The sequence below is a fragment of the Corythoichthys intestinalis genome, chromosome 16 (assembly GCF_030265065.1).
Source record: "Corythoichthys intestinalis isolate RoL2023-P3 chromosome 16, ASM3026506v1, whole genome shotgun sequence".
Taxonomy (NCBI): Eukaryota; Metazoa; Chordata; class Actinopteri; order Syngnathiformes; family Syngnathidae; genus Corythoichthys; species Corythoichthys intestinalis.
Window position 1 is genome coordinate 33,035,154 of NC_080410.1, and position 17,567 is coordinate 33,052,720.

Sequence of the window (17,567 nt, forward strand, 5' to 3'; positions counted from 1 at the left end):
ACATGCACGAAAAGTCACCAAAATTTGCACAAACGTGCGGCTTTGCGTAAATTTCGATAATCTTGTGTCGTTTTGAAAAAATGTCAAAAAATGGCTCAGTGGCGCCCCCTTGACCCTTAAAATTTTCAAAAAGGCCTCTCCTCTCAGGTTTTCAACGTAGAGCAATGAAATTTGGGGAGTAGATACCTTATGCCTAACTGTTCAAAAAAGCCTCTTGCACCCATATTCCAAATCCAACAGGAAATCGGATATTTTGGATCAAATGTGAAATTTTTATCGGTTCACAGTTTGAGTTTACATTTGGAGGCCTGAACATGCACGAAAACTCACCAAAATTTGCACATACATGCAAATTTGCGTAAATTTTGATAATCTACAAAAAAATTTAACAAAATGGCTCAGTGGCGCCCCCTTGAAATTTTCAAAAAGGCCTTTCCTATTAGGTTTTTTCAACGTAGAACGATGAAATTTGGCAAGTCGATACATTGTGCAAAACTGCTCCAAAAAGTCTCTTGCACCCATATTCCAAACCCAACAGGAAGCCGGAAATTTTGGATCAAATGTGAAATTTTATCGATTTACATTTGAGACCTTGTCGCTGAAGAAAATAGTTGGATAGTCTTCAAAATTGGTCAGACTATTCAGGAGACATATGAGATCTTAAGTTTTCAAAATGGTGAGTTTTCACTCAAGGGTCTGACCTGGGCGTGGTCCCAAAGTCGGCCATTTTTGGGCAAAATACCAAATTCAGAAAATGATTAAAAACTCCGTGATACAACGTTCAATCTTTTTCATTTCTAGCATGTATATGAGATATCCCAGCCTGAACACGACTGCATTGAAATATTACCCATTAGGCCTGGCGCACCCTAGTGGGAACAGGAAATGGCCTTCTTTACGAGACAGGCTCCTCCTCCAAGGGAAAAAAATCTATTGACCTCAAACCTGTTTCAGGGGAGCCTCAAGACATGTGTTCAGGTCCCTGATGAAAAATATTGAGGTTTCGTTGAAGCGGAGAGGTCCAAACTGGAAGTGAAAATGACCGTCAACAATTTGTCTCGCCAAAAATTTTGAACAGTCATAACTCGGCAGATATGCAACATATCTGCGCCAAACTTTCCGTGTTTGTTGAGAGTCATACCCTGAAGGTTCTTGTAGGGGTCATTTGCATCAACTCTACAGTGCCAACTAGTGGCGACAGAAAGAAGTTTTAAAAAAGGCCTTTCCTATTGGGTTTTTTCAACATAGAGCAAGGAAATTTGGGGAGTAGATACCTTATGCAAAACTGCTCCAAAAAGTCTCTTGCACCCATATTCCAGATCAGACAGGAAATCGGGTATTTTGGATCGAATGTGAAATTTTCATGGGTTCACAGTAAGAGTTTACATTTGGAGGCTTGAATATGCATAAAAACTCACCAAAATTTGCACATACATGCGGCTTTGGATAACGTTCGATAATCTTGCAACGTTACGAAACAATTTAAGAAAATGGCTCAGTGGCGCCCCCTTGAAATTTTCAAAAAGGCCTCTCCATTTAGGTTTTTCTAACATAGAGTGATGAAATTTGGAGAGTCAAAACTTTGTGCAAAACTGCTCCAAAAAGTCTCTTGCACACACATTCCAAATCCTACAGGAAATCGGGTATTTTGGATTGAATGTGAACTTTTTATCGATTTACAGTGTGCACATTTTACACCTTGGCACCTAGGGAATTAGTTTGATCATTCTCAAAATTGGCGAGACTGTTCATGAGGCATATGAAATCTTAAGTTATAAAAATGGTGTGTTTTCATTCACGGGCCTGACCTGGGCGGGGCGCCAAATTCTTCCATTTTTTCGCCAAAACACCAAATTCGGAAAATGACTGATAACACCCTCATACAATGTTAAATCTATTTTAAATCTGGCATGTGTGTGAGGTATACCAGCCTGAGCAGGACTGGATTGAAAATTTACCATTTGTGCCTGGCGCCTCCTAGTGGAAACAGGAAATGCCCTTTTTTACGGGACACACTCCTCCTCTAAAGGGAAAAAACCAATCTACCTCAAACTTGCATAAGGGAAGCCTTAAGACCTGTCTTCAGGTGCCTGATGAAAAATATTGAAGTTTCGTTGAAGCGGAGGGGTCCAAACAGGAAAGTGAAAATGACTGTCAACAATTTTTCTCTCCAAAAACTTTGAACAATCATAACTCGGCAGATATAGAACATATCTGCGCCAAACTTCCCGTGCTTGTTGAGAGTCATACCCTGAAGGAACTTGTAGGGGTCATTTGCATCAACCCTACAGCGCCAACTAGTGGCGATAGGAAGTCACTCGTTTTTCCAAAACATGTCCAGTTCTTTTCATGTTGGTCATTGTAGTTTCAAGACCTATTAAAATACTTTTTTACGGCCCATGTCCACGTGTCTCTGTCTGTTGCCGTGACGACCCTTTGTTCGCCATTTAAAGGAAATATTTTTTTTCAGAGACTCAGGCAGCTTATAGAGCCACAATATTTGGCACACTTGGTCGAATTGGCCAAGTTAGAAGATTAATTTTGGTTTTGAATAAGGGCTTGGCTGCACAGCTCAGTAGTGGCTCCTTTTTTGTAGTACTCTCTCCAATAGGGGTTTTTATCTCTTGGGTGTGGGAATGTAATTAGGCGACTTTCGAGCATGTTAGGTTCTAATGAGATGATTAGAGAGGAGGATCTGCCACCACCCTGACCTGCACACAGTCCGACTTGCGTGACGTCCGAGTTGCGCTAGATTGCGAGGGCCCGTTCAGTCCTGCTTGCAGGCCTAGTATTATAATTCTTATACTAATAGTTGATAGAATTCTTGTTCATTTCATTTGTTTTATTGCTTTAGAACTTTTATAGACAACATTTTACCAGCTACAGTGGGGCAAATAAGTATTTAGTCAACCACCAATTGTGCAAGTTCTCCTACTTGAAAAGATTAGAGAGGCCTATAATTGTCAACATGGGTTGACCTCGACCACGAGAGACAGAAAATCATATTGTTTGATTTTTAAAGAATTTATTTCCAAATTAGAGTGGGAAATAAGTATTTGGTCACCTACAAACAAGCACGATTTCTGGCTTTCAAAGAGGTCTAACTTCTTCTAACGAGGTCTAACGAGGCTCCACTCGTTACCTGTATTAATGGCACCTTTTTAACTCATTATCGGTATAAAAGACACCTGTCCACAAGCTCAGTCAGTCACACTCCAAACTCCACTATGGCCAAGACCAAAGAGCTGTCGAAGCATACCAGAGACAAAATTGTAGACCTGCACCAGGCTGGGAAGACTGAATCTGCAATAGGTAAAACGCTTGGTGTAAAGAAATCAACTGTGGGAGCAATTATTAGAAAATGGAAGACATACAAGACCACTGATCATCTCCCTCGATCTGGGGCTCCATGCAAGATCTCACCCCATGGCGTCAAAATGATAACGAGAACAGTGAGCAAAAATCCCAGAACCACACGGGGGGACCTAGTGAATGACCTACAGAGAGCTGGGACCACAGTAACAAAGGCTAGTATCAGTAACACAATGCGCCACAAGGGACTCAAATCCTGCACTGCCAAACGTGTCCCCCTGCTGAAGCCAGTACACGTCCAGGCCCGTCTGTGGTTCGCTAGAGAGCATTTGGATGATCCAGAACAGGACTGGGAGAATGTGTTATCGTCAGATGAAACCAAAATATAACTTTTTGGTAGAAACACAGATTCTCATGTTTGGAGGAGAAAGAATACTGAATTGCATCTGAAGAACACCATACCCACTCTGAAGCATGGGGGTGGAAACATCATGCTTTGGGGCTGTTTTTCTGCAAAGGGACCAGGATGACTGATCTGTGTAAAGGAAAGAATGAATGGGGCCATGTAACGAGAGATTTTGAGTGATAATCTCCTTCCATCAGCAAGGGCATTGAAGATGAGACGTGGCTGGGTCTTTCAGCATGACAATGATCCCAAACACACAGCCAGGGCAACAAAGGAGTGGCTTCGTAAGAAGCATTTCAAGGTCCTGGAGTGGCCAGTCTAGCCAGTTTCCAGATCTCAACCCCATAGAAAATCTGTGGAGGGAGTTGAAAGTCCGTTTTGCCCAACAACAGCCCCAAAACACCACTGCTCTAGAGGAGACCTGCATGGAGGAATGGGCCAAAATATCAGCAACAGTGTGTGAAAAGCTTGTGAAGAGTTACAGAAAACGTTTGGCCTCCGTTATTGCCAACAAAGGGTACATAACAAAGTATTGAGATGAACTTTTGGTATTGACCAAATACTTACTTTCCACCATGATTTGCAAATAAATTCATTAAAAATCAAACAATGTGATTTTCTGTTTTTTTTCCACATTCTGTCTCTCATGGTTGAGGTTTACCCATGTTGACAATTACAGGCCTCTCTAATATTTTCAAGTGGGAGAACTTGCACAATTAGTGGTTGACTAAATACTTATTTGCCCCGCTGTAGGTCTTTAGTTTAAATTCATAAATGGGAAAGTCAATTACATGCAATGCCAGACAGGGCATAAAATAAGTTTTTCTTGAATCAAATGAATTTGTGGGTGAGTATTATTCAACAAATTTCACTCCTGCTCCTCCCCTAGTATTGCTGGTTTTAAAAAAAAAAGCTTTTTAAAAGCGAAGAAACTTTTCTCCGGAACAAAGTTGCCCTGTGTTGAGTTACTCTCGCTATCCGTCCCTCTTTCCCTTCATGTGCGTGTTGAAGAGTGTGTGTGTTTTGGTTGGAGGAGGGGAGTTTTGATTTGCGCTGCAGTCAGACGAGAGAGATCGTCTTTCAGACCAGATATGGAGGCTCAGCCATGGAATAGAAAAAAAAAGAAGTAGTTACTTGAAGATCTTCATCGAAACCTAAGCCTGGCTTATTGTTTTGTTTTTGTTGAGGTTTTGGTCTGATCTGCCGGTGAATGAAACTTGTTTTCACTTTTAAAGTAAAGAGAGCAGTGGACACCCCCTGGTCTGGAATGATGTGAGTTGCGGTCAGCTTTAAAAGCTCTCTGTTGATGATTGTGTGGACGTTCGATTAACTGACCATTAAGTCTGTATTGGTGTTGTACTCTCCTGCTTATGGACTGTTTTTATTGTGCCTCTGTGGAGTAAAACTTGAGTATCTTGAGTGCTTTTCTATTTCTGGAGAGACCGTTCGCTTATCTTCTTACTCCCTCCATCTCTCTCTCCTTTCTCCTTTGTGTTCTCTGGAGAAGGAGGAGCTCAGAAACTCACTGGTGGTGATGATTTGTTTTCCATCTCCCAACAAGTCGAAGAACCTACAAATGAGGATTACAGCCGAAAGGTAGAAATCGGCGACGATTTGACGGACCTTTTTCATATTCATCACGTCAACGTAAAGCTCTATTCTGAGGCAACGACAGCTCTTTCATGTGTTGACGCCGCCCTCCACATGGAAACACTCTGAACCAATTACATCAGGCTCATAGCTAGTTATGGACTGCACGGCGGCGATTTTGAAAGCATGTGCCCGTTCAAGGACCGTGTGGTGTAGGCATGAGCGGGCCTCAGCGCAACACTCTTGGAGGTTTGCGGAAAACTGCCGTTGCGGGGCAGTTGGCACCTTCAGCCATGCATCCTCCCTTCTGCGAAGCTTGCTGTTTTATGTATGCTGCTGTCTGACCCATGAGGAAAACTCGGATCTGTGTCAGGATTGGGACGATGAGCCAATCAATGGAGCAAGGAGAATTAGGAGAGGAAGGCCAGCGGAAGGTGAGAATGAAGTCTAGTTTAGCCCTGATGTTTTAGCAAATATATGCTTGCTTTATTACATTGAATGTATGAACGTGTGAAGTACTGTTGTCACGATACTAAAATTTTAACTCGATATTGATGGTCAAAAAATTACTCAAGACCATTTGTAATAATTTACACAACCAAAATTTAACGTGATTTTATTAACTCTTTGTCCAATCAAGAGGCTCTTAAAACTACAAACTATTCAAATGAGTTCATCACTTGTAGACGTCCGATCAATTTGAAGTGTGAGGGTTGGCAGCGAATGAATGTTCATTCGCTGCCACCCCTCCCACTTCAAATGGAGCAGACGTTTAGCGGCATCAATGGGCCTGTCGCAAAGCCCCGCTCCCCTTGTAAAACTCAGACAACCCAAGGCTTTGTGAAATTCTCTCAGTGACAGTGACTGAGTGAACGAACAATTTATGGATGATGGCGGGAGTTCAAATTTCTGAATTTGCACTACCACAGCTGGCAATAGACCTTTTTATTTATTTATTTATTAATGAATAGAAGCACAAAGAGATGGTTTAGTATGCAGTGGAGCGGTATGTCCATGGTATTAAACTTTACAGAAAGGAGACCATTATTATAATCGATGCGAAATGCTACCACTCACAACTAGGGTTGGGAATCGAAATCCGATTCCAATTCTAAACCGGTTCCTAGTGTTTCGAGGCCTCGACATCACAATGAAAAAGCCCTGACGATCCCTTTGACGATTCTTAAAGATGCATATTGCGTCGTGACTGTCTTGTTGTCCAGACGCATCAAACTAGCATGGCGCCAAGAACCACCCGCTCCAAAGTTTGGCTACACTTCACCAGGAAAGAGGGTGAAAATGAAAGGTTACGATGGTTTAGCACGAGCATTGCAGCCGTAAACATAACAATTACAGCACGTAGGTTCAAACGCTCAAAAGTGTGTCTTCACTTCACGAGGAAAAATTACAACAAAACGACTTGCAGTCATTGCAAGGTGAAGATAACTGCATCGGGAGGGAAGGTGGAGATAACTGAATCGGGAGGGAATAGACTGCACTGTCCTCACCGAGACAGCTATAGAGCTACCTAAACTCCAAAATGACTATATAGAAGACGTTGGTATAATTTGCTGACTTTATTCAACCATCACTTGAAGAGTGAAACTAAAAATAGAAATGAAACAAATCAATTTCGTCCCCAATAACAAACAGGTTTGCATCAACGTAAAACAATGATGATTAGCTGCTAATAACAAAACGGTTAGCATGCGTTCGCTAGCATTAGCACATCGTTCAAACCACTACACAACTGGATTTAAGTGTCCGATTGCGAGTGGAAACACACAACAACAACACAAAAGATGATACATACAGGCGTTGCCTCTGTAGATATTTTACAAACATGAACAAAGAACGTAGGGTCATAGCAGTGGTTCCCTCTCTCACTAACTCGCTCACTCGCTTTGATGCGGCATTTCGTCTTCACGTGTAAGCGCGCTCTTCTTCACGTGAGCGCGTTCTTCTTCGCGTGAGGAAGCGCAAGGGCGCCCCCACTTGAGCGTGAAAGCACCATAAAAATTAAAAGGCATGCATTTCATTATACTGGTAAATAATAGACTTTAACAGGGGTCCCCAAACTACGGCCCGCGGGCCGGTATGGCCTGCCCCGACATTTGGTCCGGCCCCCTGAACAATACCGGAGAGCATTTTGAATTTTTTTTCTCAATAGTGTTACTTATTTTCTGGCCTTTTTCTGTGAAGAACTCAGAGAGGGTTATTTGGTTATTATCTATTTGATTAATAGTGTTATTATTATTTATTATTATTATATTATATTATTATTTTTATTTTATTTACTTTTGTTCCATGAAGAATCCAGAAAGGGTTATTTGATTGTGGCTTTCTGAAAAACGATCATTTTTTACACTTAGGCACTCCTGCAATCGTCACACTTTTTCTGTTACAAACTGACCCCGACCCCTCATCAGAGAAGGGAAAAGTTATGTGGACCTCACAGGAAAAATTTTGGGGACCCCTGCAAGTTTAACACATATTGCCAACGGCAGACCAACGACCTATATGCCAATATATACCAATATTTTTTATTTCTACTTATTGCCACAGTTAATATTGAGGCTTTGGGCCTCTTTTGACCTCGTTGTGAGTTTGTAAGGTTGTGACTTCTGATTAAACAAACTCGATGCCAATCAAAACGTTTGTTCTTTTTTTTCCCCAAATTAGAATCGATAAGAGAATCAATAAAGAATCGAATCGTTAAGCAATATCGATAATGGAATCGGAATCGTAAAAATCCTATCAATTCCCATCCCTACTCACAACATAATATCAAGGAACCCCACAGGCGGAGTATCAATCTAGCTATAACGTTAGCTACTTAGTAACGTTATGTCATGTGTTCTGTCAGATTTTTCTTTCGAAGCTTTTGTGGCGAATAATAAACACTTTCTTTCACTTGGATTCTCAAAATTATCCAGATGTGCTAAATAAACAACTTACATCGTAAAGATACAAGTGCAACATGAATACAACGTAAATAAATGCTTAAGGCAGAGTGGCATGCAGTCGACTTGACCGCAGCCACATGCTAGGTGCGTGTGAGAACTTTCCTTCGTGTGCGTCCGTTTTATAGAAAGTTTGTGATGTTTACTTTGGACTTTCAGTGCTCGGTCTTGACAATTTTGTGGTGTTTACTTTGGACTTTCAGTGTTCGGTCTTGACAGCATAGATTAGTTATATTTTATTCTATTTGTTAAGTGACAGGCTACTAAACAAGTAGAAAGTCAAATGTTAGTGAACTAATGGTAATAGTTAAGTCTACGTTTCTACTACATTCTAGCAAATATTTTAATAAATCGATCATTAACTTACATTTTTGCAAGCGTAAGTGTCTTTGTGTTGACATTCAGTTGTTTATATGGTCGACGACAAAGCCTTATCCATAGCTTGCATTTTGCGAGCTTACTTTTAGGCTTTGAAAAACGCACCAAAAAAAATCCTCCTCTCAATCTTTTAGTGTACCTGGTGTCGAAATTACAGGTACCCTACCTACGCATAGCGTTAAGCCATTGGGGTTTTGCCATTTTAAAGTTAGAAAAAAGATGTTTTAAGTCACGACCACACAATATTCCAATGCAGCTCTACAGCTGGTGTCCAACTTTTGTGATTTGGGGGCGTGATTTTGCAATAGGTCCATTGCAGCCAATGACTTGCCAAGGAAAATACAAAAATATCCTCCATTCCTATCAAGAGTAATTAAAAATCAAAATTTACCCCATGACAACAAAAATTTCTGGTGACTTTTGGTCGTGCAAAAAAAAACAACTGGATATCGTTCCTTTTGTAGTCAAGTATCCTATCTGGGTACAACATCTTAGCATTGATACTTCGATACTTTTGACAACCTTACTGATGTCTTCCGTTTGAACATTACAGAACTGTTTAATTGTGCTTATTCAAGATACTTGTAGGTCAAATACTGTTTGAATTATTATGTACTGTATGTTTTCCTTAAATTTTTTCAATCTTTTATTACCAAATTTTGGTGGCTAAAAAAAAGCAGCAATGACACGTGGGATGCTTTGACACTTTTTGGTGTGATCCTTGAACTGGATTTGGTGAAATACACTTGTGTCTCCTGTGGTGTTATATGCAGAGTTTTTCTTTGAAGAAATATAGTAAGTAAAGTAAGTTGTTGTTGAGGCTTGGAGATGGCGTGATGCATGTTATAAAGAGTGTCATGTTCAAAATGATGCATATTCAAAATAGAATCCACTTTACCTTGCTTTCTAAGCTTGAAGAGGACAAAGTCGTTTTAACAATCCCCACCATAGCATTTAATATAGCCCAGGGCGAACAACTAGCACTAGCCCTTAGTGAAACAGCTTTTTGTTGCACACTGTGGTAGTCAGTCTTTTTTTAAATCAAAACACCCAGGGCCACCCTTAAACTGTTCTTCTGTAATCGGATTGAGCATCGGACGGAAAATATCCCGTGCAATAAAGTTCTCTGAGTGTGTTTGGGGAATAGAATACACACCGAGCGCACAAGAGAAAATGTAAAGAAAATATAAAGCTCGTTTGTTTAAAAAAAAAAAAAAAAGAAAAAAAAAAAGAGAGAAGCCACTTCATTAGAAGAAATCCTACAAACGGAGAGAAAAAAATTGCGGATTATAGTACGAAAAATACGCCTGTTGCTAGAGTTTGCTCCCTTCTCATTCTTATAACCGTTAAGACGATACAACAACCTTCAAATTATTTATCAATTTAAAAAACTGCAAAAATAGTGTGGAAATGGGATAACATGATGTTCTTGAAATCAGCAACTCAGTAGAATGAAATGGAAATACTTGACTGCTTGTGTAGTTCCATTTTATTTTTGCTCTCCAACTTACACACTCTGTCATTGACTGACCACACATGACTGTGTAGTCGCACGCACAATGCTTTTCTATTATTTAGTTCACCAGTCATCAATTTATAGCTATAATTATAGACTGCCAAGAGACGGTATGTTTTTTTTGTACTGTGGTTTACGCACACACACAACCACATTTGTGTGTGTGTGAGCGCGTATGTCTGTGGGGGCGTTGTGCACATGCATGAGTGTCGCGGTAAAATAATTATGATGCCAAGTGGCAACAGTATTTTCATTTAGCGATATAAAGATGTTGTGCGGCTTAGCTGATAAATATATATTTTCATTTTGTGAGAAAAACTCATGGGGGGAAAGCTCTGCAAAATGCAACTCTGCTTCGAATGAAATTGGGACATTTTGTAAAACGTTCAGTTTTTCAAATTATTAGAATTTTTTTTTTTTTTTTTTACCAGATTTTTTCCAGATTCAGATTCAGATTTTCAAGTGGCAATATCCTTTAAAAATAATGTCGGTTTTTAATGCGTTGCCACTTTAGCGATCACTACAGTGGACATCTATTCAAAAGTTATCAGCAGATTAACTCATTCACTGCCAGCCCAGGTCACAGAGTACGCTTCCAGCCCCTCCCAATTAAAATGGATTGGACATGTATTGCCATCAATGGCTGCCAAAGAGTTAAGCTATGTGAAGTCCCAAGCAAGAACAAAACAAAAAATAATTTTAAATAAATTCCCATAGCAAAATACGAGTGAAACTTATGTATGTCTTTTTATTTTTATTTTTTATTTTTTTTTATAATTTGTTACAATTAGATTTTTTTATTTTATTTTATTTAGAATTATTAATAGGATATTTTTTCATTTATTGCTATTTAAGTAATTGTTTTTTTCCCCAAAATGCATCCTTGTATTAATTTATTAATTTTATTTAAAATTCTTTTATATTTTATTTTTTATTGCCCATCAAACAATATGTGCAGGCAACACTAATACTACAATTAAATGTCGAATGGAGGCTGCAAAAAATTGTCTTCCTTGCCTTAATTGGCCCCATTGGCTGTAGGTTTGAAGTAGGGCTGTCCCAAACGACTAATTTCCTCCCGATTAGTCAGCCGACTATTTTTACGATTAGTCGACTAATCTAATTTTTTTTTTTTTTTACTAATTTAATAGTGAATTTTTTGTTAAAGCTTATTAATTCACAAAAAACATTTTGGAACACCTAAATTCTTTATTAACGTATAAATAAATAACATAAATATCAGTAATAAATCACAAACAATCAAACAGTCAAATGCTGCTGGCATTAACTGGTGCAAAAAAATTAAACAGAAACACTGTGACTTCACCTTTTTAACAGGAGTCGAAACAATTCTTACTCTTTTTGCGGTATGTCATTGTCTATATTGTTCTAAATGTTAAAATGAATTGCAATGTCCTGGACAATCATTTTCAGAATGCTTTGTGTGAGTTCAGATGCTCTTTCCGGTGTGCATTCCGCATTTTTTGGGGAGGGGAAAAACGGTTCAGCTTTTGTTTGTTTTAACCTGAAGATAACGCAGAGGGCACAGTGAAATATTACCACAATTATTTTGAATGAAAGGCACACATCCCCACAGTAACAAAAATTAAGTATATAGTATTAATTTTGTAGTGTACTACTATATGTAAAACTTTATAATATTAAATAACTAACATTAGTGCAGTCATGGATTACAGTAAGCAGGCTAGTGGTGTTTCCATATATATTTTTCATTATATTATGTATATACAGAATATATGTATATATTTTCCCCAAGTGTGAGCTTCCATGATCCTAATAAATTCAATAATAATTTTAAAAAATATATAATTATATTAATTATTTTATTAAATAAAAATGCGCGTTGATACGACGCACATAAAGGCAACTTCCATTTAAAAAAATCGTTAGAGAGTTGTATGGATTTACAATCCGCTAGCTTGTTGTTTCTTGTTGTCTTCGAAAATTATACTTGGGTGACGGCGCTTCAAGTGTTCGTTTATAGCCGACGTGCTACCGTGGTATGCGAGCTCAGCTTAGCAAAGAGTACACACAGTGGCACCCTCCATATTTTCCTTGAAATAATTCCAGGCTCTGGCTATTCTGGTCCGCTTTTTTGGCTTTATGCCGCTTTCACGTGTTACCATCTCTGCCCTTTTTGGAAATTGGCGGTGTTTTCAACTCCTCACCGGCGATTCACTTGGCTCGTTGTCGTCGGTTTGTCTGGGTTCGTCCGATTCCCTCCTCGGGAAGGCGGTGGCATGCATAAAAACACCGAGAGGCGTCGGATGGCGCTTTAAGGATACCTACCCGCACACTTTTCCAACGCGCCAATCTCGCTCCCTCTCTCTCGCTCGCTCGCCCACTTTCTTCCTCTTTGCTCAATCTGACAACGCCGGTCACATTGAAATAACAGCGGCCCCCTCAGGGGTGCCAGTAACAACCGCCTGTATCGCGAGCGCCCGCCATTCTAAGCTTTATCCGCATGTAATTTTTTTTAACCTGTCATTACCCGTCAACGGTATGTTTTGCCCGTCGACGCATTTACGTCATCGATGACGTCGACAATGTGGACTAGTCGGGACAGCTCTAGTTTTAAGCCCATGTCCTATATGAATGTGATAAAAAAAAATTCTGAAAAAAAAAGATATAATTCGTGCATGAAAGGGTTGAAATGAGAGAACAGTTGCCCCAATAATTTTTTTTTTATCAGTTTGAACATTAAATATCTTGTCTTTGCAGTGTATTCAGTTGAAAACTACAGAACGTTCTTTCCCTGCAAGTGGGCGCGTGTACTGTACAACTTCATTTGGAAGCATTGCCAATTTCTTTCAGATGCACTTTAATTGGCGTCATGTTCACAGTCCCTTTAATTTTCTGTTCATGCGGTTGGAAAGTGGTGATACTGCAGTGAAAACATATGGATGACTTGACAGGGAGAAGAGATTCTTCCCCAGAAAGCCAAAATAGTGAGACAAATCTTGAGCTAAATTTGGATCTGGTATTGGGGTGTCCAAACTATTTCTCTGAGTGCCGCTTGCAGAAAAATGCAAGGGCCAACTTGAAATCCTTCCACCTTCATTTATTAAACGGATTATCGGAATCAGGTAAAAAAAAAAAAAAAAAATCGTTTTTTTTTTCAAATGTATTTGTTTTGAAGTATTAACTCAATGGCAGTGAAACATGATCACTCAACGCCAGCCTTCCCAGTTGAAATGGATTCGATGTCTATAACTGTCATTTACACTGAATTAGTTAAGGGCTACAAGCAACAAAATAATTCAGAGGTATAAGGATATTGCAAAATATATATTTGCGGAAAACATAGACAAGGCAGTTTTTGCTCTTGCACCCCTCTTGAAAATAAACTGCTGTATTTTACGCCAAAAGAACTGTTGTGTTTGATAGAACAATATGTCTATATGCTGCCATAGCAGATTCATGGCGCATTAAGCCCCCAAACTATTTTTAATTTGTCCGTTTTACCCTGGAAACCCCATTTACACACATCGCGCAACCGCTTTTGTTTCAACTTAGCCATAAAAAGTAAGTAATAGTATTTATTATTCGAAATGTCTGTCATTTTTAGCTTAGAATCATTATTTGATGTCTATTATTTTATTTAAAAAAAACAAAAAACAAACTTTAAAAAATTATTTACTCGCATTTTTTAAACTTTTAAACAAATTACGTCACAAAGAAAAAATTAGCGTCTGGAAATACGTCACGGATATCTACCTCATAACGATCACTTAATTGTATTTTTTTCATTACTGTCGCATTTTCCCTAATATTTTAGATGATAAATAATCGATCTAAAGAAAGAAAAATTGGGGGAAAAAAAAGTTTAAAAGGGTAAATATATGAAAATGAAAATCTCGACCACTCCTTGATGTCTGCGATTTCTGCATCGCAAGTCTTGTTATATTAGCATGTTTCACCCATAAAATCCCCCCAAAATCACAGTGTCCTGACACATACATGTTACATGGAGTTTTTGGATCGAAAAGAGGTAAGTACGCGATAATATCTCGTTAAAATCGTGGCGTCTTTAATTATGCTCTCGCATGCTCTCACCTCCAGTTGAGGTTTTGCTCTTTTTAAAAAAAAAAATCTTTTTTTTTTTTAAAAAATGCCCTCCTGTTCAAAATTTTTCTTCCCCCAGAAAATTGAGATTTTAAGTTTCCAATCATGTATCACACATGCATATAAGACTAGGGATGGGAATCGAAATCCGATTCCAATTCGGAACCGGTTCCTAGTGTTTCGAGGCCTCGACATCACAATGAAAAAGCCTTAACGATCCCTTTAACGATTCCTAAAGACGCGTATTGCGTCGTGACGTGTCTTGTTGTCCAGACGCATCAAACTAGCATGGCGCCAAGAACCACTCGCTCCAAAGTTGGACTACACTTCACCAGGAAAGAGTGTGAAAATGAAAGGTTACGACGGGTAAGCACGAGCATTGCAGCCGTAAACATAACAATGACAGCACGTAGGTTCAAACCCTCGAAAGTGTTCACGAGGAAAAATTACAACAAAGCGACTTGCAGTCATTGCAAAGTGGAGATAACTGCATCGGGAAGGAATAGACTGCACTGTCCTCACCGAGACAGCTATACAGCTAGCTAAACTCCGAAATGAACGATACAGAAGACGTTGGTATAATTTGCTGACTTTATTCAACCATCACTTGAAGAGTGAAACTAAAAATAGAAATGAAACAAATCAATTTCGTCCCCAATAACAAACAGGTTTGCATCAACGTAAATCAGCCATGATTAGCTGCTAATAACAGTAGGGTTAGCATTCGTTCGCTAGCATTAGCACATCGTTCAAACCACTACACAACTGGATTTAAGTGTCCGATCGCGAGTGGAAACACAACAACAACAACACAAAAGATTATACATACAGGCGTTGCCTATGTAGATATTAACATTAACAAAGAACGTAGGCTCGTAGAAGTGTTTCCCTCTCTCACTTCGCACGCTCACTCCCTTGGATGCGGCATTTCTTCGGGTGCCCAAACTGCGGCCCGCGGCCCAAATACGGTCCGCCTCCACATTTGGTCCGGCCATTTTGAATTTTTTTTTTTTCTCAATCGTGTTATTTATTTCCTGGCCTTTTTCCTTGAAGAATTCAGAGCGGGTTATTTGGTTATTATCTATTTAATTAATAGTGTTTTTATTATTAATTATTATTATTATATTATTATTTTTATTTTATTTACTTTCATTCCATGAAGAATCCAGAAAGGGTTATTTGATTGTGGCTTTCTGAAAAACAATAATTTTTTACATTTATGCACTTCTGCAATCGTCACACTTTTTTTGTTACAAACTGACCCCGGCCCCTCATCAGAGAAGGGAAAAGTTATGTGGCCCTCACAGGAAAAAGTTTGGGGACCCCTGCTTTAACACATATTGCCAAACGCAGAACAACAACCTATCTCCCAATATATACCAATATTTTTTATTTCTATTAGATAAATGTTTCAGTAAAATGTTACACATTCTTGTGTATTTGCCACTTATTGCCACAGTTAACATTGAGGCTTTGGGCCTCTTTTGATCTCTTTGTGAGTTTGTAAGGTTGTGAGTTCTGATTAAACAAACTCGATGCCAATCAAAACGTTTGTTGTTCTTTTTCCCCAAATTAGAATCGATAAGAGAATCGATAAAGAATCGAATCGTTAAGCAATATCGATAATGGAATCGGAATCGTAAAAATCCTATCAATTCCCATCCCTATATAAGACAATTTTGAAATTTGGCCAAATTGGGGATCTCAGAGTGGTACTTGAAGTCACCTGAGTGTTTTCCACTAAAAGAAACTTTGCAGAGCAAAGAGAAAATGTGCAGCAACTGCAAAAAAGTCTAGAAAATCTTAACCAAAATTGCTCAATTTATTATTATTTTTTTAAATTTTAAATATAAATTTATGTAAAAAAAAAAAAAAATCCAGAAATTATACGTTTCCAGTATTGGTTTTAACATGTTGCTGGGTTTTGACTCTTGAGCGCATAGAGAGGCACAGTTTAAGTGATTAGCAACATTAGTGCAACATATTGTTGGCTGAACTCAAGCTTGTTGGGCTGGTCATATTCAATATTCAGGCATGAAAATCTCTCACCTTTCAGTGAAATTCGCCGTTTTGAAGTCAAAAAGGCTGACCTACGTGAATTGTGTAGATCCGAGGAGAAACTTGTTGGGTCTAGAACACCTTCTTCAATTTAGCTGTTGACCCAGAGTGAGGTGACAAAGGCAGGACACAAGGAGGCAGGAGTCAGAGAGTATGCTTTTACCATGCAGTTTTGGGGAGAGTCTGAGAGCGCAGCGTGCCACATCGGAATCTCACCGAGGTCTCTCTCCGGACTCCCCGCGCTGCTGACTTTTATTGAGGGCTTGTTGCTGAGCGGAATATAGTTACAACACTGTTGTCCAACGTGGCAGTTTCGATCGGGCGAAGTTCCTTATTCTAGTCATTGATTTAACAGTCACACTCTTGATTAAATTAACAGTCACACTCTTGAGCGAGTAAGATAACTTTGTTTTGAACACACATTTGCACTCGAAGTAGCTTGGTGGAAAAGTACTGAGACGTTGTGTGATGAATCAACATACTGTGTGTGTGTGTGTGTGTGTGTGTGTGTGTGTGTGTGTGTGTGTGTGTGTGTGTGTGTGTGTGTGTGTGTGTGTGTATCTATTTATCAGCAGAATGTGAGCAATTGCCGGTAATAAAAATGTAAGCACATGATTATGGGCTAAAACTGTATTCTTCATAATAGCTTGGGAGAGCGCGTATAATAGCTCTGGGAGAGCAAACTTGTATAACCCGCAGAGTATAATGGTCATACAATCAAGCATATCTTACAAACTTTTTTTTTTGGGGGGGGGGGGGGGGTCGGACTTGAAACACTTGAAAATACATTTGTGAATGAGACGGCCAAGAACCCGGCTGTCGCGCTTCTGTGCGTAAGTTGTTTTTTAGAGCGAGAGTGGAAGAGACATAGTTCGTAGCTTCTTGCCTTTCAGTTATCCAGCAGTAGGTTCAAGTCGTGTTAATTTTAAAATGTCTCTAGTGTGTTGCTAAGTCCCATGTGCGTCTACAAGAGGTGAGTACACGAACATTCTTGTACTCTTTAGCCTTTATTGTTGTTGTTTTTGAGGTGTTACTAGTTAGTGGCGAGCGCTATGCTAATTAGCGACTTCGTTAACATGTATTTCCATGTCAATTGATTCTGTACAAAAGTCATTCATGATGCAGAACGTGTAAAACCAGGATTCAGTGCAGCGGTAGCACTACAATCATGCGAAATAGTACCGAAATCTGTGTAAACAAAGTATATTGGTTAAAAGAAGTCTTATTTCTAAAGACACTTTGTTTGTTTCCAGGAAAT

At 39.2% G+C, this 17,567-nt stretch overlaps 1 protein-coding gene across 1 annotated transcript in view; it reads left to right on the forward strand.

The window, feature by feature from the left end:
- Window positions 1-4,449: 4,449 nt before the first annotated feature.
- tanc2a (tetratricopeptide repeat, ankyrin repeat and coiled-coil containing 2a) overlaps window positions 4,450-17,567 on the forward strand; it is a 62,463-nt gene continuing 49,345 nt past the window's right edge. Inside the window, exon 1 of the mRNA XM_057860898.1 lies at window positions 4,450-5,742. Coding sequence (XP_057716881.1) covers window positions 5,466-5,742 — 277 coding nt within the window. The 5' untranslated portion in view covers window positions 4,450-5,465. The remainder of the gene's footprint in view (window positions 5,743-17,567) is intronic.